The 23,117-nt window shown below is 41.1% G+C and overlaps 1 protein-coding gene across 1 annotated transcript in view; it reads right to left on the bottom strand.

Annotated features, from left to right (window-relative positions):
- HTR7 (5-hydroxytryptamine receptor 7) overlaps positions 1-22,643 on the bottom strand; it is a 28,312-nt gene extending 5,669 nt beyond the window's left edge. Inside the window, 2 exon segments of the mRNA XM_050899322.1 lie at positions 22,118-22,508; positions 22,511-22,643. Coding sequence (XP_050755279.1) covers positions 22,118-22,508; positions 22,511-22,643 — 524 coding nt within the window.
- Positions 22,644-23,117: the final 474 nt, after the last annotated feature.

Below are 23,117 nucleotides of genomic sequence, written 5' to 3'. Positions count from 1 at the left end.
GATCCTGTGTCCAAAGTCTTTCTTTATTAGCTCTGTCATATGGCTAAAAGATAAAGAAAAAAAGTAAAAGGACTTGCTTCTCACTGTGAGCAAAGTCACAGAGTAATAGAAACCCTAACAGCTCAAAGCATTAAACCTGTTTTGAAGCCTCCTGCCCAACCCAATAATAAATTGAATGCACCATAACATCAGCATCACTTATGCCAATTTTGAAGCACACACATGTAATTCCTTTGTCTCTGGTCTCCATGTACTTTATAGGCAGATAGAATTCCATTCTAACTAGTCCACAGCCGTTTCTCAGAATTCACTGACCTGATCTAACAGACGATTATTCCAGAATCAGATTAGCATCTTTCACTGTCTGACTTTGCCTTTATGAAGCAGATTGGATTACTAGGGAATAGAACTAGAAACATTGTACTGGAAATTATATAGATGTGTTATAGCTATTTCTACCAGGAATCTCAACATATTGTTCTGTTACCACTTACCATTTGACTAGGAGTTGCGCTTAACCTGAGGTTCTTTCAGTTCTTCCTATTTTTGTATTTTAAGAGAGTCATAAAACTGTTTTATTTCAAAGACACAAAAATGCTTACTACTTTGCTTTTGTGCTCTTTTTCTAGTACAGTAGCTTTCCAGCTTCAATACATAGCTCCTTGTATTAGTTTCTTTGCCAACCCACAGCTATAGAATCCTGTCTAATGATTCACCTGCAATAATAACTTATTCTGAAGAACAATGCTGATCTACTGATCTTCCTTCGGTGGCTGTGATTCATGATCTTTCATAATTTTTCTGTTTAATTCAGTGCAACATTAAGAGACACTATACAAGAATAGGAGCGTGATGCCATTCCTAAAAGCTCTCCAGTGTTCAGAAATATTCTCCCTAGTATAGTGATCAATCTAGATTTTTTTCTTATACTTTGATACATTAAACAGTAAATTAAATGTAAATGTAACAAGTTAAAACAATGATCAAATCTATTATTTCTGTGTCATGGTTTAACCCCAGCCAGCAGCTAAGCACCACGCAGCCGCTCACTCACTCCTCCTGCTTTCCAGTGGGATGGGGAGGAGAATCGAAAAAAAGTAAAACTCGTGGGTTGAGATAAGAACAGTTTAATAATTAAAGTAAAATAAAATATAATACTAATGATAATAAAAATATAATAAAAGTAATGAAAAAAATATAACAAAAAAAAGAAAAATAAAGAAATAAAACCCAAGGGAAAAAAAAAACCAAACAGTGATGCACAATGCAATTGCTCACCACCCGCTGACCGATGCCCGAGCAGCGATCCGCCCCTCCCGGCCAACTCCCCCCAGTTTATACACCGGGCATGACGTTCCATGGTATGGAATACCCCTTTGGCTAGTTTGGGTCAGCTGCCCCGGCTCTGCTCCCTCCCAGCTTCTTGCACACCTGCTTGCTGGCAGAGCATGGGAAACTGAAAAATCCTTGGCTGAAGATAAGCGCTACTTAGTGACAACCAAAATGTCAGTGTTATCAACATTATTCTCACACTAAATCCAAAACCCAGCACTGTACCAGCTACTAAGAAGAGAGTTAACTCTGTCCCAGCTGAAACCAGGACATTCTGTTACAGCTATGTCAAACCACCTAACAGAAATTGTTCTCTTCTTTTCAAAAATACTGTGTTTACATTAAGCAAGAGATGCTCTGTCCCACAGACGTGCTTTTAAATAGAATGAGGTACACAAACTGATCAGGGAAATACTATTCCTATCGCATATTTAAGTAATTGAGATGGAAGCAAAGGAATAGAAACATAAAAAGACTTAAGTGCTGAGACATGAGCATTACAGTGCATGGCTATGGCGTTATAATGTGAAAAGTAACCCTGTTAATTATTGTACGACAGTATTGACACCTGCCTTTCTGCAGTACAGACTGGCCTCATAATCACATCATGATAACTGCCAGTTTATTGTCGGGGAAGAGGAGGATATTTCAGAGGCAATAAAATACATTTCTCCTTCTCAGAAGTGGACGAAGTTAGTGATTTCATTGCATATATGACAGCTTTCAGAATATGAATTAGATCACTTCAAAACCTAGACATTAAATATTGTGCAATGTTAGAGTGAGACAGAAGAACTAACAAAATCAAACCACTACTCAGCGGGGAAAAAAAGACTTTGTTCAACTAGTTCTGTGCTCCATCTAGTTAAATGTTGCATCTTTTCTACGTAGTGAATTAGTACATAGTTTATAAAAAGTCTTAGTACAGTGGCCAGCTTCCACATCTTAATTGCGTTTGCTAGAAATGGTTAAAGCTCTACTTTGTCCTTCTCAGTTGATGGTGAATACAGTAACACGAAAGATCTTAAATGTACATTTTGGTATCTATTGTTTTAGATGCTTATGCTTCACGTTTCATACAATTTCAACATTATTCTTGTTATTGAAACAGTGATACTTTAATTTTGATACTTGGAAGAATGAGAATAAAATATTTGTTTTGCTTTTAGCAAGGTTAACACTTTCCATGATTCTTCTTCTTGCTCTCAATTAAATGTATTTCCTTAAATTCTCTTTACAAGAGGAAGACATTCGTTCCCACTGTTACAGTGGGTACATATTGAATACAGTACTATACTTTTACTGTACATAGTAAACGTTCTGACTTGATTTTTCTTTCTCTCAAAAATCATTGTAGGGGTTTATTTTTGATGGAACTCAAGAAGTGTAGGCTTTCCTGGCAGTGGGGGAGGATTAAGTCAATCAAAATTAAATATCTGTTCATTCTAAAGGAATGTAATTTGCATAGTAGAAGATTATGTTCTCCTCTCTCACATTTCTTTCAGTTTCTCTGTACCTTCATGGACCTTCTTGCTCTCATATTGCATAATTTTACAGCTTCGTATTTTTCTTGTTTATTTTAGCTCATTTTTCATTGTTTCATTTCACTCATTCTATTTTTACTTCACTTTCTTGCCCTGCCTTATTTCTATTTCTTAGCTCTGCATTTTTCTCTCTTCATTTTTGCCTACTGATCTAAGACATCTGTCCCTTAGATGAGGGGATGTATTCTGCTCTCATTCTAAGAAATACATAACAACTGTATTGCCAGAGAGAGATGTGCAACGTCTTTCTGTTCAACTTCTATCATCTTAGTCGTAATTTCTGAAACCATATTCCTCTTTCCTTTCAGACCTTGGCAAACTTCTTTTACATGTCCTCACACTTTGCCTTTCATTTTACCCCTGCATGACTGTTGAAGTATTTGTCACCAGTCACCGCCTTGTTCTTAGCTTCCTGACAAAACAGTTCGGTAGCCTTTAGTTTTCCACTGCAAATAATATGGTCTTTGGAAGAAAAGGTCCCAACATGCAGTTACTGATGTTTATCTTGCAACACTGCCTGAATGTCAGATAATATGTATTTCCTAGCTAATATTTTGCACTTACCCAAATAAATATTTTATATTATAGACTAAATACCCTTATTAACTGTCTTTGAAGAAAACAGTGCATGTATATTTTCCTTTCTTCTGTCTTCACCAACGACACAAAGGTAGAAGACATAAGAAGGGAAATGGATTTCAGCCCATTCCATCCTTCACCAGCCTCCTAGAATCTAGATGCATTTGAAAACTGAAAAGGTTTTGGCAACGAAATATTTAGAATTAAGTTGTACGCTGTAATGGAAGACTTCCCATTTTTAAATTTTTTCAAAATGTCTGAAGTCCAACTTCGTGGGTTTCATCATCTCTGGTTTCCTGTATATAAGTGTGGTTTGCTTACTGAGCGCAATAAGACTAATCACATACAGAGCTCAAAAGTGCCTCTCACCCCACTTCTTGATAGATAATCTGTAACACATCAAAAGCTCTCTAAATCTGGGCAAGACACACATAGGAAGAATCCATTTTTCTTTACACTGTTCAACAATGTGCAAGGTTGAGGGAAAATGAAAACTGATTTCATGCTTTTCTAAAAGAAAATGTATAACTGTGTCAGGGGACACACTTCTGCCCTTTCACCCCCCCCATAGATTTGCAAGTTCCCTTTATTTAACATTGATCTAATTTTTTTGTGGAAGAAGAAGTGCGAAGAGAGTCAAAAGGCTCTTCCTAAGTTTTTTATTCTTTTGAAAAGTAAAAAATTGTATTAATCAAAATATAGGATAAAGTACAATTCACAATACATATTACTAACATTTCAGGAATATTCCCTAGAGAAGGGCTTCTCAGGTTTTTTAAGCAATGTCTCACTTCACTGAAAAATTCTTCATGGAATTCATCATAGCATACACACAAACTGCTTCACAAGCGCAGAAGGCCTCATACACTGTTACAGCTTCATACCCTATGGTATAATTTACATTAGTTGCTAAGTCATTTTATCAATCAAGGAGAAAAAGGAAAAGCAAAACATCTTCAAAAATAGCTGGGTTTTGCTATATTCAATAAGGTGATTTATATCAGAAAACACTATATTGTTTAAAATTCACATTTCAGTTTATTCCACATTGACTGCCTTTTTATTATTCCAAAATATTTTAGACTCATAGAAACAAATGTAGTGCATTTGCATCATGTCAACTGTTGTACCTATCTGAGTATCTAATTACATATAGACTGATGTCTGTCTTATATGACTGTTTTTTCATCTTTATGTGTACGATGCAGTATCTCATTTTATTAAGTTATTACAAGATGCCTGGCCCCTTTTTGAGGGGGCAAAGAAGATATTTTAGCCTTCTGATACTATCTGAGAAGACTAAGATAGGAAAAGTTTTGCCCTAGAAAAGAATTAAAGAGAAATCACATTCTCATTTATTTCTGTCTGGTTGTGTTGCAATGTTCATTTGAGATTGGGTGTGCGGTAAAAAAGTTCAGGTTGGAAGAAAGCTAGGAAAGAGGTTTTATGTCATATGGCCTTTTGTACAGTAGAGGAGAACTGGTTAAATCTGAAAAGGCAAAATCAATCTGAGGATGACAAGTAAGTGATTTGCCATGACTGGAGGGAGGTGGCGCTGGCAGTGAGCTTGAGGAGCAGCAGAGACCTTGAGCATGAATGCATATAGTTCAAAACCTACTGAGGAGGGATGAGGCTTGACTTGAAATATTGTTTAATGGGGTTACGTGGGACTCGAGAGAAAAAGAGACAGAGATGTACTGGGAGTTACTGTACTGGGTTTGCGTGGCAAGGTTTTGGTAGTGGGGGGGGCTATAGGGGTTGCTTCTGTGAGAAGCTGTTAGAAGCTTCCCCTATGTCTGATAAAGTTAATGCCAGTGGGTTCCAAGACGGACCCACCGCTGGCCAAGGCCGAGCCCATCAGCAACAGTGGTAGCGCCTCTGTGGTAACATATTTAAGAGAGGGAAAAGAAGTTACAGGGGAGTAGCAGTTCCAGCGAGAGAGAGGAGTGAGAAGATGTGAGAGGAACAACTCCGCAGACACCAAGGTCAGTGAAGAAGGAGGGGGAGGAGGTGCTCCAGGCGCCGGAGCAGAGATTCCCCTGCAGCCCGTGGTGAAGACCATGGTGAGGCAGGCTGTCCCCCTGCAGCCCATGGAGGTCCACGGTGGAGCAGATATCCACCTGCAGCCCGTGGAGGACCCCACGCCGGAGCAGGCAGATGCCCGAAGGACACTGTGACCCCATGGGAAGCCCGTGCTGGAGCAGGCTCCTGGCAGGACCCATGGACCAGTGGAGAGAGGAGCCCACGCTGAAGCAGGTTTGCTGGCAGGGCTTGTGACCCCGCGGGGGACCCACGCTGGAGCAGTCTGTTCCTGAAGGACTGTACCTCGTGGAAGGGACCCACGCTGGAGCAGTTCATGAAGAACTGCAGCCCATGGGAAGGACTCACGTTGGAGAAGTTCATGGAGGACTGTCTCCCGTGGGAGGGACCCCACGCTGGAGCAGGGGAAGAGTGTGAGGAGTCCTCCCCCTGAGGAGGAAGGAGCAGCAGAAACAACGTGTGATGAACTGACCGCAACCCCTATTCCCCATTCCCCTGTGCCGCTCAGGGGGAGGAGGTAGAAAATTCAGGAGTAAAGTTAAGCCTGGGAAGAAGGGAGGGGTGGGGGGAAGGTGTTTTTAAGATTTGGTTTTATTTCTCATTATCCTGCTCTGATTTGACTAGTAATAAATTAAATTCATTTTTTCCCCAAGTCAAGTCTGTTTTGCCCGTGACGGTAATTGCTGAGTGATCTCCCTGTCCTTATCTCAACCCACAAGCCTTTCGTTTTATTTTCTCTCCCCTGTCCAGTTAAGGAGGGGGAGTGATAGAGCAGCTTTGGGGGGCACCTGGCATCCAGCCAGGGTCAACCCACCACAGTTACTTATGTTTGTCCTCCTTCTATCAGTCTAGAGAATCTGAAACAGCAAGTGAATGGATTGGATGAAGGACTGGACCACTGAATGCTGGTAAGGCACTGGAGGAGAAATGACATAGCTCTGTTCTTTCTTCTTTATAATAAAGAAATTGGGGAGGAATGCTTTAGCACTGGAAGTCATCTTTATGATGGCCTTAGTTCCTGAGGAGTTAATATCATGTTCTGATCCTTACTCCCAAGCATTTCTACTTCCTGCACAATAAACTTCACTGTCCTTCTGGCAATTATAGCCTGTCAGAAGACAGGCCATTAACCATGATCTTTTGCTGAATGCCTACATGTTTAGAGGATCTAAAGCCTTAGATGATTCATTTGCTCATTGGCCTGAGCCACCTATACAACTGAAGAGAAGGTTCAAGTCCCTGAACTGAATTTGATCCTATGGGCTAACCAGTATAGAAAAACATGAGAGTTGGATGTTATCAGGATAACCCAAGTTGCCCAGCTGATAGGCAGAAGCAGTCCATACAGTTGATATTTGCTGATAGGAAAAGGTTTATTTGCTGCTTTGCCTTTCCTATGGGAGAAAGTAACTTTAAGCAAAAATGTGGTTTCTTGAAGCACCAGCTGAGATGAAATCCCTACTCTGTTAAACAGAGGCAGTTCCTGAGCAAAAGAAAGCAGAGGAATGGAAAATAATATGTTTTTCAGATTAGGAGCTGGAAAACCCTCATTTTCCTCTTTTGGGTTCCCCCCACCTTACCCCTCTCGTCCCTCCCGCCCAGGGGTATTGTCAAAGCCAATGAAGATTTCAGGTTTTTGTCAGAGTCTGCAGTACTTCTAAGGTGGGGGTTTTTTTCCCCCCCTTACTGCCTTCAGAAAGGGTTTTAGTTCTCAAACTCACAATTTATTAAGAGAGCTCAGATCTCTCGCCCTCCCATATCCTGACTGGTGTTGTCCTGTGCCAAAGACGAGCACTTGTGATTCCAGGCCAGCCTGCTGGCTTCAGCCAGGCCAGAGGAGACATGCCAGGAGACAACCACCAGACATGCCTCAGCCTTGGGACCATCCTGTTCTGTGCAAGCATTCAAGTAGGCTGTAATAAAAATTGCAATGTGTTTTCTCTCAGTTCTGTACTCTGCCAGACACCAGCACAAACATCCCTTAGGTGAGCAATGAGGCAGGCTGATAGCCCACAGGATCTGTGTCTATATTTTGGCCAATGTATCAGTCTACCATCTTCTCCTCCAATGTGCGTGCAGGCACATACACACACAAACTAGATGACCCCTTTGTATCTGGCAAGAAGGTGAATCCCAGGATGTATGCGCTACAAACAAGTTGAAACCAGAGCAAACTCTAGGAGGACCTTCAGAGAGGGTACTGATGTGCACATGGGAGGCTGCCTATGTGGATGCAGCTGAGGCAGCCTGGAGAGTTTCTCAGGACGAGCGGTGGCGACTCAGATTGGGGATGGGACACCAGGCCTTTAGATGGTTCTCAGGAGGAGGAGGTTGCCAAAACAGTACAGGGATGTCCAGTTCAACAACACAAAAACGCAGAACTCCCGAGTCCCTGCGCCCAGCTGAGCGCTCTGGCTGTTCCCTGGCACCATACTGGCATAAGACCCAGGCCTCCTGTGCCCCTTGCTTTTCACAGGAGAAAGCCTAAACACACAGGGAGCTGCAGAGAGCTCTGCTCTGGGTGATCAGGGAACCTGAATATCAGGGTTTGACCTGAGCATACCAGGCTGTCACTTTAGATGCAGCTTAAGTGGCCTGCCCCAAACCACAAAATAAGCCTATAGACCCTGATCACTGGGTCATCACAAGCCAAGGCTGGTGCTTTAGTTGCATAACCAGTTTTTTTTGTGTTGCTTGAGGTAAGCTAACAGATACCTTCAACTAAAATGTGTGGGGGCTTGATTTCAGAGCTATGAAGAACTGTCTTTTTAAAAAAGAAAACCCTCGTCAGACTCCCATAAAGTAGAAATGGCTAAGGTGATTTTCTCCAGCTTCGCTACATGAGTCACGCTTGGATTGACACTAAACATCAGCTTAAAAGGAATTATTTTGAAAGTTATAATGGTGTTTCAAAATGAAAGCCTCCTACAGCTTTAACTAGAAAATCATGACTGATGTCTTTAGTACAATTAAATGAAGCATTTCAGAAACTTCCACAGTATAAGTGATGAATGAAATGAAAAATCACAGCCCATTGAACTGATAATACCACTATATTAAAACAAAGTATCTTCAGGGAATAGCTATTTAAATGTGCTCATACTTATGTCCCCTCTCTTCCTTCCATGAATACAAACAATTTAAACGTAATGTCTCCAGACAAAGCACTTAAGGAACAACCCCCTCTAGAATACTTCTTCCCTCCTCCCTCTTCTTTCTCTTCCTCTCTCTGAAGAGACAGGAAAAATACTGGAAGGACCTGGTCCAAATTATCCTCTCTGCTTCTCCATGACAGTAATTTTGCAAGAGCCTTAAAGGAACACCTATATAGCCATTATGGGAGAATCTCAATACAGAACTAATCTACTTGGACATTTCTGGCTTTGTCCATAGCTGTATTGGCCTGAAGGCAGATCTGAATTTGTCAAAAATCACACAAAGATTTTGCTATGTTCTGCTGGATAGGGTATGTAAAAATTGTAAATGTTCACCTCAAGTTTTACTTTTTTTGCACAAGCTCAGCAGGAAAAAACCCACAGTATATCAATACACTGTGTTAGATACACAGGAAAATCTAAGTCTAAAGCAGGTTTAATTTGAAGTCTTATTTCTAAAACTTTGGGATGTGTAAAGTATCTTGTATAGAGTCTGTATAGAGTCTGTACAGAGTCTGGGTTTCTCTATAATATTACCTGTGGAAATGTCAGCCAGAGGTACCTACTGTTCCTAGAAAGTGGGCACCATGGGTTTTAATTTCACTCCTTTCCTGAAAAATATATTTAAAATATTGTCATTGTAGTTCAGCATAAAAAACACTTTTCACTAATGTAATCCTCTCACAAAGGAACTCTCAATGCAAATAGGTCTGAAAGCAAGAAGAAAACCCACTAACGGAATAAAAGTGAGAAATGGCAACTTTGGGATTGTAACTGAGGTACTGAAGCAGCCAAAGCATCTAAGTAATTCTGTTTCATAAAAAAGTCCGAGATGAAAAAGGACACTGCATTTCCTCAAACACCAATATAGTCTGGCTGACTAACTTAGATCAGTGATGCTTTACTTGAGAATAGCAGCAAACAAAGCAAAGAATTTGTGTAAGGCTGAGTCAGTTAAAAAAAAAACAAACCACCAAACTACCTAAAACATGAGGTAGGGAGTTTGTGATAAATTTCCAGAGTACGAGCAACTAAGTACAACTCTAGTCAAAGCACTAGAAGAATAAGCTACCTCTGCTCAAACTCACATACTGACAGGTATCTAGCAGTGCTGTGTGAAGAATGAAAAAAGCCATGCTGTGTTTCAGGAAAGCTTTAAAACTGGCCTTTGTTCTGAATTTTATGAAGGAAAAATCCAAAGTTTTTTTATCCTGAATAGACTGGTTAGAAACACAATGGTGCACTGAACCCTGCTTTTCACGTACAAGCAAATGAACTGAACCAGCTTGTTCCGAAATATCAAAAGAGGACATCACCAGAAAATAACTCTAATTGTGCTACTTTAAAAAAATGAATTCTAGCAAAATCATCTCAATTTCATAAAATATTTTGATAACAGAACATCCCATTCTGATCTCCTACAATACCAGTAGTTTTTTAAAGATGCAGACTCTGGAGTTGCTTGTCCTCTACAGTAGTAAAAGCATGTCTCACTTCCTAATATGAATAGGTCCTATCACAGAAAGAAACCATAACCTGTTTTGGAAGGGGAGGCAGTGGGTTGGAGAGAGCACAGCATGAGGGGAAGATATCAAGGAAGGAAGGCAAGAGGTTAGATCAAATTGTGTATCTGCAATTCATGAACCTTTTAGAAAACTGCTCTTCACAGTCCTTTCCAACAGAAACTTCTGGAATGGGGACTTATCAGAAGATAAGAAGGTGATTCCTCCCCTGTAACTTATACAAACAGCTATTTATTTGCCATTTCTTGATATTTTAGCGGTATATTGTCAGCTCAGTATGTGGTACAGAATGAGGTTATTATGTCTCATCATCCTTCACGTCAATGAATGTGAAGTCTACTGTAGCTACCACATCTCTCAACCATGTCATTTATTTCCTTTATACTCGTTTTAACTAACATATTTATTTACAGCATGCTTATACACCAGATCCCAAGTTCTCCCTTCACATGTAATCCTCCTGCCTGCTGTCATTTTCCTCAGAAAATGTCTCATTCAGGGATAGCTTGGAATTTAATTTCAATAAATAAATTGGTCAGATCAAGCTTTCCTCTATAAACTGGAAATAGAAAATTTGTAGGAATTTAACATTACTTTACAAATATTTCTTCCCCTTGCACTCAGAATCCTTAAATACACAGCCCCAGGTGCCCTTTAACTGAAGAAGTTTGAAGGGGAGAAACATCTAGTGATGAAAAATAACTGCAGCAAAACCCAAATTGCAGTAGGTAAAACTGTATGTTCAGCCTTTCACAACCACAGTATTTAACAGTTCATTTGTCATAATATTTATTCATTTTTACCAGCAGGTTTGGGAATTAAGAAAGTAATGGCCAAATGGACACTATTTCTTTCTAGCTAACCTGTCCTCCACTCTAATGAACTTTGAACCTCCTGGGTCTTGCTCAGACCTGCCAGGCTGCAGTTCCACGTAGCTGGCTTTTTCCAGCTTGCTGCTTCAGTAAAATCTAATCCAAATCCAGAAGTCCATACTCCCCATTTCAGATGTCACCAGGTCTACTTTTGCAAAGGCAGCTCCAAGTAAGCTTAGAGATCGCTAGACAGGAAACCTGAAAAAAGGAGATTAGCCAGGATAATGTGTCCTCTTTGTCTTGTTGAATAAGGGCCTGCCCACAAGAAGTTTCCGCTACAGTCTATTCTTTTCCTTCAGGAACAACTTTCATAATTTTCCTCCTCTTTAAAATCATGCAAAATCTGCAACACTAAATATTTAAAATATAGAGCAAATTTCAACACAACGCAAACTGCTGCCACCAACTTCACAGGCATGAAAACGTAGTACATCCAATCTACAGAATAAACCTTTTGCTTTTCTCCTGTCAAGAAAGGAGTTTCTGGCCCTCTCCCCCTTGGCTTTCTGTACAGAATGACAAAATTTGAGGCCAGATTCAACTACTGGTTATCTACAAATGACCATTTGTCCAGCTCAGTGTGTGTGGTGGCGATCACAATTTTTTACAATGCCTTTTCATGTTCCCCAGAATTTAGAGTTGTACCTTTATGCTAAAACAGAAATAGATACAGCTGATGACAGACCATCTCCTCCTCCAAAGTCTTTAAAGATAGCAGGATTTGGAGATTATCAAGGATCCCAGACCTCTCTTCTCTGTTCAGTTTACAGACGCTACACCACACACGAAAGCAGTGAAATAAGCGGGACCAGCAGAAGGAAGCCCTTCTTCTCGTCTCTCAGTGAGTATGTCTTTCCTTTGCTTTTCTCAGCAGCAAGTTGGCAACTCTAAGGTTCTTCTGAGATGTGGTGTCATCAGCTTTGTGTGGATAAAGACTAAAATACCTAAGGTTTATTGCTGTGCCTATAGCTTCCAATAACATCAGTTCTCATTGCTAGGCTGACAACTTCATGCATTTGAATTTAGGAGCAGAACTTTGGCATCAGTGTAGGATGAATCACCACAGCTAGCCTATGGACATCTCAGGGAGCTCACTGCAAACTGCAGGTGTTTGGGATATTTGATAAGATGCTCCCTTCATTTCAACACTTAGGCAGCAGCGCAGAAGCTTCATGTTAAGTAACAGGCTTTGGAAATGTTAAGCTCCTTCTTGTGTTGTTTAATTCACAGGCAAACAGTCCACTATGCTATTTTAATTTCAGTTATTTTTGGAAAAATGAAGATTGTGTTCTGCTAACAACCAAACTCATTTAGCAAAAATAGCTTTTTAATATGGGATAATACACTCTTGAGAGACTACAATCAGTATTGTTGCTAAAACTGCTTGTGCTAAGAAGTGGGTCTCTGAATGCAGACTCTTAAGGTAAAAGGGAAACTGCAGTACATAACAATGCAAAAACTGAGTCTTTAGAGCCAAAGCTGTACTATTTTTAGCATCAAAACATCTTATTAGACTATTAAAGAAAAGCTTTGCATCTTGTCAGCAGCTGTTTTGGATTATGGGTATAAATATTTCCAAGTAATTTGTGGACAGACAACACATTCTGACTTTGTTCAGGGATTTAGTATTTCAACTATTTGTTAAATGTCAACTTCTACAGCAAATAAACAAAATTTAACAACCCACATGGAGAACTGCTTACAGAAAATTATTCTGGCAAATGGTACTGTGTATCTGAAATATTTCATGATAATCACAATGTGTTTTCATGGTTTGCATTCATGATGACAGTTATGTTGCAAATTCTACAATAAGTTTAGATAATAACATATACTTCTGTTATCTGTGCTCATGTCTTCTATTTCCCGCTTCTAATTTTTATGCCTATTGCCAATTTCTAAATACCTGTTATCAGAGTGAATCTTCTAGGCCACTATTCTCTACTTTAATTCAAAAATCCCTACATTTTCTAGCATGGAAACAGTCCTCTACCTAGTAAACAGACACTACTGACAGAAGACTTGGGTTTTTTGCAGTTACCTTTTAAGTCCCTCTCTGGAGATCTGCAAACCATATGTTGAAATACATTGTCCCTAGTCTCCAACACATCTCGCATGAAAAGCAAACAGTTTATAAATAATGTACTTAAAGAAAGCTCTGTATCTGTGGCTCAGTTTAACTTGCAGCAGCAATAGGCCATATTTCTGATTGCAGGTGCTTGTATAGCTGATGAGAAATGATGATTCCAATGCCAGCAAGGTTACCGATCAGTATTCTTCAGTGGGAGTGAAGGTGGCAGAGCTGCTTGCCAGGTTATTGGGAGGAGACCTCATGATGTGTCTGCCTAGATCTCTAATAATAAGCTCTCCCCAAAAGACTGGAGAGTTTTCAACTCAAAAAAGTCAAAGTTTATTTAAGTGAAAACTAGAAATTTGATCTGTTTAAGCACAGAAAACTCATCACATGGTGAGTTAGAAGTAAAAAGGTTTGTACACAATTCTCCCACAAAAATGGCACCCTTGCAGGCAAGCCTTTGCTTCCAGTTCTGATTTTACCCAACTCAGTGAATGTCTGAGATACAGCAAACTCTGCCCAGTCTCCCTTGGTCCCTGAGCAGTTTTTCCATCACTGTTAATACGTGGCAAGCTGCTGCTTGCTCCTCAACCTGCTACACCCTGCAAGACATACAGCTCCCAACGTGAGAAAAGTGTTACCTTTCATATGGTTCTACCTCCACTTCCCACAATCTCCTTAAAGGAACATAAAAAACGGTAAACAAAAATGGATAACCAAATTTCCTTGTTGTTATATTTTTAACTTACACTTCCACAAGCTAAAAAACCTGGTTTCAAGATTTTGACAGTCCAAAAAGCCACCCATTTCCTTGATATAGCTCAGGAAAAAACTTTGCTGCCAGTTTTTTCATCAAGACACAATGTACCTCTAAGAATAGACTTCACCCTGGTTTCTCCTTACTTTAAAAAAAGTTATTTTTGTAATGTCCCTCCTTGATTTTGTGTTTTGAGTTGGTTTTTTTTTTAAACAATCATGACCATTTTGCAGTGAAATAGCTGTCCACGATGATGCTAACCCCCCTCAGAGGTCTCTTGTGCTAGCTCACAATTTGATAGTAGAGGCCAGGATGAAGACAGAAAGAACCTACTCAGTACTGATTTGATTTCCCTGCACATCTCAGTTCTGCGTGTTATTAGAGCAGCTGGCACTATTAGAAATTTCATTCTTGTCTGTACATTACCCAAAAAACTTGTTTACTGTTAGAGGTGAATCACTACCTGATTTGCATACATGCTAATATGTATGGAACCACCCATATGTATCAGATAATCTATATGTTCTATATAAAGCCTCCTGAGTAAACAGCAAGGTACAAGAAGAAAATCAAAGCTGCTGCACTCTTTAATTTTGTTATGTTAGTTCAAACAGAATAGAAACAAATTTTCCCTATGACATTTAATTACCGGAGTCTTTTGGAAATGAAAACTTAACCTTTTTCATTAGAGTTTGCTCAAAAAATTTCATCTGTTTTTTCTATCTTCAGTATACATAGGAATATATATACTATGAATCAATCCTTTAGAAATAGTTCGTTATCCAGTACATGAAAAACTAAAACTTGTAAGCTTTCCAGCTGAAAGAAATTATCCTCACCTTTCAAATAGTAGTGACCATTAGGACAAAACAGCAGTGAGCACTGCTTTATGGTGCTTGTGCTTTGTACACGCAGATATCAGAACTTGTAATTTTGCTCCCCAGTCTTTTGTGTATGACAGCTGCACCTTGGCAGACTCAACTGTTTCTCAAGCTCTTTTATGTTCATGCAAGACCTACAATGGTCAGCTCTTTCTTCAGATTTCCTAGTCCACAGAGGAAGGACCAGCTCTTTGTGTGATATACTGAGAGAGAAAGAAAAGAGGTGTTTGTAGATGAAAGACAGCGCCGTATGTACAATATCAACTGCAGATGAAATGGGATGTTCTGTTTCAAAAGTTGCCACAAATGTTTCCAATAAAATGGTTCAAACTCAACAACAATATTAAAAATAATACTGGATTTCTTTTAAAGAAATAAGATATTCTCCTTACATAATTTACAGGGATTTTTATAAATGAGTTTCAGAGAAAGTTATTCCAGGGAAGTCAAAGAACATTCCTTGATTAATTTCTGTTCCTCTAGAAGATTGCGAGAGCATTCTACCAGTGATATAGTAATCTTGCTTCAAACATGGTATAATGACTACAAATGCTTTGATGTTTCATTCTATGATACTCATTCAGTTCAAGAACACTCTAGGAAAATATCGTTTGATACCAGTGTACACAGGTTACACTACACCATCATGCCAGTATAATATGTATTTGCATTTTTGTGATTTATATTAGGAGATATTTCTGAAAGCTCCCTTCAAAAATTAAGGGGAGTGTTTCTAGAATTGTATTTTTACTGTGAATCTTGAAGCAAATACAACCTCACTTATGGAAACTATTTTTGTGACCTTGACAGGAAAAAAATCATTTTTTAAATGTCTCCAGAATGTCCTACTTGGCAAAAATGTGCATTAATGTTCCCTTACCTCTGACTATCAGGCTCCTTTGAAATGTCTGGATGAACCCACAAGAATTAGAGACCCCAAAATCACTTCTGAAAATTTATCCAGTGTTAAACCCTGGTAGGAGCAAACAGAAGATAGTTTCAAATGTGGGGGAAAAATGCAACATCCAATTTCAAGAAAAGGCATTCATGTAAATGTGGTGTGATTGCAAATCTCCTGGTACTGACTGAACTACAACTCCCCATTCATGCATACCTTGGAACATTACCAATTGCAGTCACCTTGTCACTGCCACCTCTAGATTATCTTGCATTTCCACACTTCATTACTCCCTTTCGGTAACACTAAACGCATCCAGTATATAACAGCGATAGAATAATCAATCTACAGATTTTTTCTATAACGTCTTCTAGCTGGCCAAACTTTGTCAGCCTCTACTGTGCAGCCACAAGACGCACCTACCAAACTTCAGATCTTACGCCTGTTCCCACTGCAGAAGAACAAAACTTCCACTCGTTTTAGTGGTAGAAGAATCCCCTTTACTCCTGAGTTCTTAAGTCTTCACAAAATAGTCCATCTGTTTGATAAAATATCTTTTATTTGCTACCTCCCATCTTACTTATAGTGCATCTGGCAGTCTAGTCACGAAGCATAATGTCTCTCCAAAGACAAAACAATTCCTACAGCCGAGACCAGGTTACAGTGTAAGTAACTGCATCTCTTGCAGGCTGCCTACATGACATGGGAAAAGATACCTGAGGATGCCACAGAAAGGTACCTGAAGAAATGTGATCATGTTAGCACAGCAAAACACCCCAGCTTCATTTATTCTTTTGGAGCTGGCTCTCAGTGAGAGATACACATTGCACTGCCTTATCCTACTTAATGCATCCAACTTCCAATTCAACTTCTTTATCTCAGGATTTCGGAGCAAAAATTTATGTGGTACCTCTTTTCAATGTAAATAAAACAGAGATTGCAGAAGTGTTTGGCAAGAAATTATCTGCAAAAAGAAACTACAACTTAAGGAACGTTCTTTAAGTGGACTAAATTAGAAAAACTACATGGAAAGGAATAAAAAAATCTTTTTTTTTCCACTTTAGTGTATCAATGCTGTCTGTATCTTTCATAAGCTAGACAAGTTATTTACAGACTCAGAAAGAGTACAGTTGTTTATTGGGCTGAGCAATGGAAAGAATGGCTCTTGTGATGGTGGTGGTGGTTAGGAGTTAGCTGCCATATTGATCCCAGAACTTTCTTCTGCAAGATAGACCTTAATTGCAGTAACTCCATCACACACTTTCCCTATAGTTCCTTTTATGTTTTTCCTGATTCCTCAGTTATTTCTGTGTAAATATATATACTGAACAAAATCTCATGGGGGGCACTCCTGGTGGGTGCCTATATTTATTCTAGATCCAAAACATATTACATACAGGATTTTTTCTTATCTATCTCTACATATATATTGTACATGTATTTTCCAAAGGAAGTGAGCAGGGCTGGCAGAACAGACCACAGCCTTTTCCACCCATGGCCTGAAGGCAGAAGAAGAGTTTCATACCGAATGGGAAGCCACGTGGACTCTTAGGTGCCATTAGGCTTAGGAAATCGCTGACAGGGTTTTCAGGTCACATTATCAGTTTTGGATGTAGGCTGAATTTAGACACCTGGATTCTATTGAAAGTGCTTAAGTCGTTATTTAAATTTAGTCCCAAGTTCTTCCTGTGAGGCACTTTGAGGCCTCCTCAGTTCCCAGGCATGCACCAAGGACACTGGAAATGGGTGAGCTTCTAGGGACTGACCTATTCTAAGGTGAAGCATAAGTACTCATACTTGGAGCATGGCAAAAGATACCAAACAGGGAGGGAGAGAGAACTGATCCTTGCGTATAAAAATCTCAGGATCAACAAAAAGGCCCACTTTGGTATCATTTGCATACGAATTCTAAATCCTCATCAATTTAATGGAAGTCTGGAATACTCATGAATTGTTGGCTAAGATACAGACTGGAAAAGTTCCCCAAAAAGTGTTTCATTACTTGTGTGGGTGTGGGGAAGTGTTATAATTTGTCAACTGTATCTGAGTAGCTATGTTACTTCATCACTTTCTAAGCCAAAGAGCTATTTTTAAATTGAATTAAAAATTGCTACTTATGCAGTTATCCAGTGGATACTCTCCAAAACAGGATTTCTGTAGCTATCTTGGGTCAGAAGAACATGATGAATCAGCATGCAAACACCACCAGTTTAAATTCAATTGGTTGCCTTTATATGTTCATTTACCCACTAAGATGTGGTTTGCATCCATCCCTCATAATTCACTCCCAATGTTCGCTCACTCTTAAATGTAAAGGAATCTAAATGTGGTATAATTTATTTAATTCAGAACCAGAAAAGTGGAGCCTTAAGAGAAAAAAAACGCCAAACACTAATAAGAAATGCTTAAAGGAGGCTACTATTCACTGAGGCACAATTATCCTGCCAAAGTCTCTGTAACTCCTACCTTTCTCCAGAGCTACCCCTCATATCATGGATGGTAAGTATAGCGAAGGTGATATTGATTGTCCAGGTATCAAGCTGTCTTGCCTATTTAATCCTCATGAAATTTGAAAAGGGAGAAATACTCTTGTCTCTCCGTCACATCTGTTTTAGTTCTGACAGACCTGCCTGTAAGCAGATAGCCTTCTTCCAAAGCAAGGGCTTATGTAAGATAGAGATACCTCAAAAATAACTTGCTCGTCTCAGGTCACCCGGATAAAGATCTGTGGAGGTTTTCATGTTGTGAAACAAAAGGAAAGGTATGATCTGAAGAAAAGCATAATAGTCCAAATCTTGGTATCGTTACAGACATTATCTCATCATCTCCACCAGGTTAGTTCTTTGTGGATAATAAAATTACCTTTTCAGACCAGCTTCTTTCTTGTGCACCCTGTACAAAGTGAGAGATCCCCATAATAGCATACTAACATCTACTTTGCAGTCGTAACATTTATACAACTTAGAGTAGAAGCAACTTAAAAAGGACGAGTAGTGCTTGATGTGTCTGACTAGGAAAAAAAGATGGGTTTTTTTCCAACAGAATGAAACCAGCACATTTGTAGACTCCATGCTAATCTGCATCTTTCAGAGCTTTCCAACTGATAAATTCAACTGAAAAATGCATCCGCCACTAAGGGCTGCACAGCAAAATATCTCTGTGTGCAACAGGCCTGCCAGCTGCTGGCATTCCAGGGCTCTCAGTGGCATGAGCTGAGTAGCACATACTTGTGCAAGGGAAACAAATCAAAAAGCCTCTTCAATTTACTCATTTTATCCTGTTTGGAAGGGCCTCAAAGCCTCTTTTTTACCAGTTATATTTGTTTGTCTAATAAAAGATAGTACCTCTCCTTACAAACCTTGCCTAATGGTTTGTAACAAACTCTTTTTTTTTTTTTTTTTTAAAGATTAATTCAATAGTAACATTCTTTCAGCTATTTACCTTCAACTGATTCTCGTATCTGCTTCAGGAAGAACCTAGAGGTTTAACAATGAAATTTTTAAAATATCCAACTTATTTGCTGTCTCTGCAGTGCCGGCGACAGCCTCATCTTTCCTTTCAGGAGAGACTTTACTCACAACAAAGGCTTCCTAAACTGTCCTAAAGAGCCAGGTGGCAGTGCAATTCACAATTATTCTTAAAAAATGTTCCTTTATGCCCTATCTTAGCCTTTCTCCCTAAACATATGTGTCCCGTGTGACCCCAGGACACTTAATTGTGCTACAGGGTTTAAGTGTATCTAAATGGCACCGAGAATAGTGGCCAAGTTGAAGGATGGTGAATTTCATCCACTCCTTCCCTGCTTCTGGATTTCCTGGTTCATCTTGTATTTATGTTCTTTGCACTGAGATAATAAGGGCTGTATCATCGGAGATCTTCTCCTCCTAGATAATATAAAACATGTAAGTGTTTCCATCAAACCCATCGAAAAACGGTCCTTGTGAAAATGGTCTGACCCTCTAATGCACTATATACATTGTGATTTGCAAGCTCCTGTACCAGATACAATACTTTATCTGGAGGTACTCATTTTTTCAGAGGTAAATCTCCCTCACAGACCGTTCAAGGCTTTCCTAACTACATAAGTGTAAGAACAACTGCCGGTAAGATAGCACCATTAAAATCAATGCTACACTGGCAACATTTCATCATTCACATTTAATTTTCATCATTTCTCCCTGGTTTGCGTGTTTTGTACATATTCACTATTCAAAGATTAGTTAACATCCCAAGCTAATCTTTGGCCTGACTGAGCAGTTTTACAACAGTGTAAGATTATTTATTTTTAAATAGGCTTGCAAATCATGGAGATTTTTTAATTCTTTATTGCCAAGTGGTAGAGGCATTTTGCTAATGAATTGCTGGCTTGTCTCCTTTTATTTATGGTATCACCTATCTTAACTATATAATGGATTTGGGTGACAGAGGTTAAAGCATCATGATTGACAGAATTTTGATTTCAAGTAGGGAGTAGACAACAGTAAAATTAATTATGAAGAGATCGTGTTCAATAAACATTCAGTGATAGAAGTAGGAATGCAAAGACAAGAGGAAAATAATTCTGGTTTAACCAGCACTTGTTAGTGAAAATCAGTCATTCATAATAGGTTATATTCTGTTCTAAATACATAGCTATATCTCTTGTTGGTATTTTGGGAGGAGAGAGGAGTGGTGGGAGAATGGAAAGAAGACAGCAAGAGACGCAATCATCCCTGTGACCAGTTCAGTCAAAGCCCCTGTTCAGCACACAGCAGTGACCTCAAATGTTAAGCTAAGAAATGAAAAAGAGTAAAACTAAATTACTCCAGTGCTACAGTGTGAATCAGTCACACATCCTTACTTGGGTAAGAAAGCTTAATTATGTTAACCTGTCTTCAAATGGTTATTAGAAATGGAGGTGGAGAGCCTAGACAGAGACATCAAGAACAATCAAAGAATGGAAATACTTTATGTGGAGAGAGTGGAAAAATGAAATCACCTATCTTAAACATAGGTAGGATAGAAAAACAGAGAATAACATTGGGAAGGTAGATAAGCCTATTCATATTTTCTTACAATACTGGAATTAAGTTAAAAGACAGCAAATTTCAAGCCAACAACAACAAAAAAACCCCACCCTTTGATACTCAAAATCTGTATGTGGATTTCATTGCTACAAGATGCTTTGCAGCATTCAGGTAACTGCTAGCCATTATAGAAGTCACAAAATAAAGAGCATTGGAGCAGGGGATGCTTATACAAAAATTAAAGTTTTGAAACTAATATAAACCGTGATACTCTTTGGCATGAAACATCCTCCAGTTACTGTGGGAAACTCTTTTGAGAGACTGTTTCTTCGCAGAAACCTAATGCAGAGTTCTTTCCAAAAACTTTCTGAAGTAGACAGTCAAGGCTACTGTTGGATATCGGACTTGATAAACTATTTCTACAGTCTAGTTAGGAAGTTCTTCAATTTCTGCTAATTGTGTTGAGTTGTAATGAAAACAGTCTCCCTCTAAATGCTAAAATTCTTGGCATGGGATTTAGGCTGTGGAAGAGGGAAGTTACAGGCTGCAATTCACTTTAGAATGGTACCTGCATGGAATAAAGGAATCTTTTAGCCTTCCTCTGCAGAGGAGAGCTTAGACATGGGCAAATGTGAGATCTTGGGTGTGGCCTTAACATCAGAAATTAATGCCTAAAATCCTCTTCTGCAGTCTATATACACCTCCTTATTGCTCCAGTGCCTGTATCTTTTGGAAGAAGCTAAATGTCAATGAGTGTAGATTGATTTTTAAGAGGGCAGAAGAAATTTTTTACAAAGCAAATATTCGAAAGCAATTTTTCCTTCAAATAAAACATTGTCAAAAATGGTTCTGTTAGTTGAAATAGAGCTATTCTGGGATTGTCCTAGAATAATGATAAAACCCTAATAAGCTGTAACTCCTGTGCCTTCTCTGATCTGGTAAAACTCCACTGAACTCAGTGAGGTTACACTGGCACCAGCTTCGGAAGAATGAGCCCAAACCTAGCTGTGGTATAAAGCAGTTTAAAGACATAGGTTGCAAATTTTAAAGCGGCTGCAAATGCCCCACTGTTTGTACAGAGCCACAGTAAACGTATACAGTTTAGCTCCAGTTTTGCTCTGACACTTTGACTCTCTAATGATAGCAGGGAAGCTACCCAGAGGGATAACTGGGCACCTGGGCTGGGATGGCGGGAGGCAGCACGCACTGCTCCGGCGGGCTCCTTCGAACAGGAGAGGCTGCAAGGCTTGCTCTCGCCTCCCTCCCTGCTTTTAGCATGCCTACAGCTCATTTCCAAGGGACCCGGAGGAGGCAAAAGAGACCCCTGGTGGAACCGCTCACGGCAGGTCCCCAGCGCCGGCGGCCATCCGCCGTCCCCGGGGCGGCGGGCAGCGGCGCGCTGCCGGTCCCGCCCGGGGCGCGGGCAGGGCGGGCGGCGGGTGGCCGGGTGTCTCACCTGTCGATACTTATCAGGCAGAGAGTCATGATGGAGGCCGTGCAGCACATGACATCCATGGCGATGAAGACGTTGCAGAAAAGGCGCCCGAAGATCCACTCGCCGCCGATGAGGTCGGTCACGCTGACGAAGGGCATGACGGCCAGGGCCACCGAGAGGTCGGCCAGGGCCAGCGAGACGATGAGATAGTTGGAGGGCTGCCGCAGCTTCTTCACGAAGCAGACGGAGATGACCACCAGGCAGTTGCCGGCGATGGTCAGCAGGGTGATGAGGGAGAGGACGGCCCCGATGACAACTTTCTCCACGTTGCCGTAGCTGAGGATCTGCTCCCCGCACTGGGAGTCGTTGGCGGGGAGGGGGCTCGCCGTGGGCAGCGCCGACGGGGGGGCGACGGGCCGAGCTTCGCCAGGCTGCGCGGGGGCCAGGAGCCGGCGATCATCCTGCCGCCGCTCAGCGCCCGCGGCTCCTCCAGGACCAAGGGCCGGAGGTTACCGTAGAGGTGACTGCCGTTGAGGGCGAGGACCATCTTGGCGTGAGCTGCCCATGAAGCCCCGCCGCCCGCTCGCCGGCTCTCCCCGCCGCCCGGGATGCTCGGGCTCCTCCTCGGGCTCCCGGCGCCGCCCGCCCCCTCGCAGCCGGCGGAGCGGCCCGCCGGGGGGCCCAGCCTTCAACTTCCCCCGGAGCAGCCGGGCTCGCCCACGGCGCTCCCTGGGCGGCCGGGGAGGGGGGGCACGGCGCCATCGCCCCCGGCCCGCGGGGAGAGGGAGGGAGGCGGGCGGGCGGGCGGGGGTGGCGGCCGCTCCCCGCCCACCCGCGCCCACCGCCCGCTCCCACCCGCGGCTGCTTTCCTCCGACGGCGGCGGGGGACGGGGTGGGAGCCGCTCCGCCCCCCCCCCCCCCCCCCGCTCCCTCCTCCCCCGCTGAGCGGCAGGTGCGGGGAGCGCCCCTTCGCCACAGCCCGTCTGCGCTGCGGCCGCCCCAGGCGGGGGGCGCTTCGGGA

The sequence above is a fragment of the Gymnogyps californianus genome, chromosome 6 (assembly GCF_018139145.2).
Source record: "Gymnogyps californianus isolate 813 chromosome 6, ASM1813914v2, whole genome shotgun sequence".
NCBI lineage: Eukaryota > Metazoa > Chordata > Aves > Accipitriformes > Cathartidae > Gymnogyps > Gymnogyps californianus.
The sequence above is the reverse complement of the archived record's forward strand: the minus strand, read 5'-3'. Positions and strand labels throughout refer to the sequence as shown.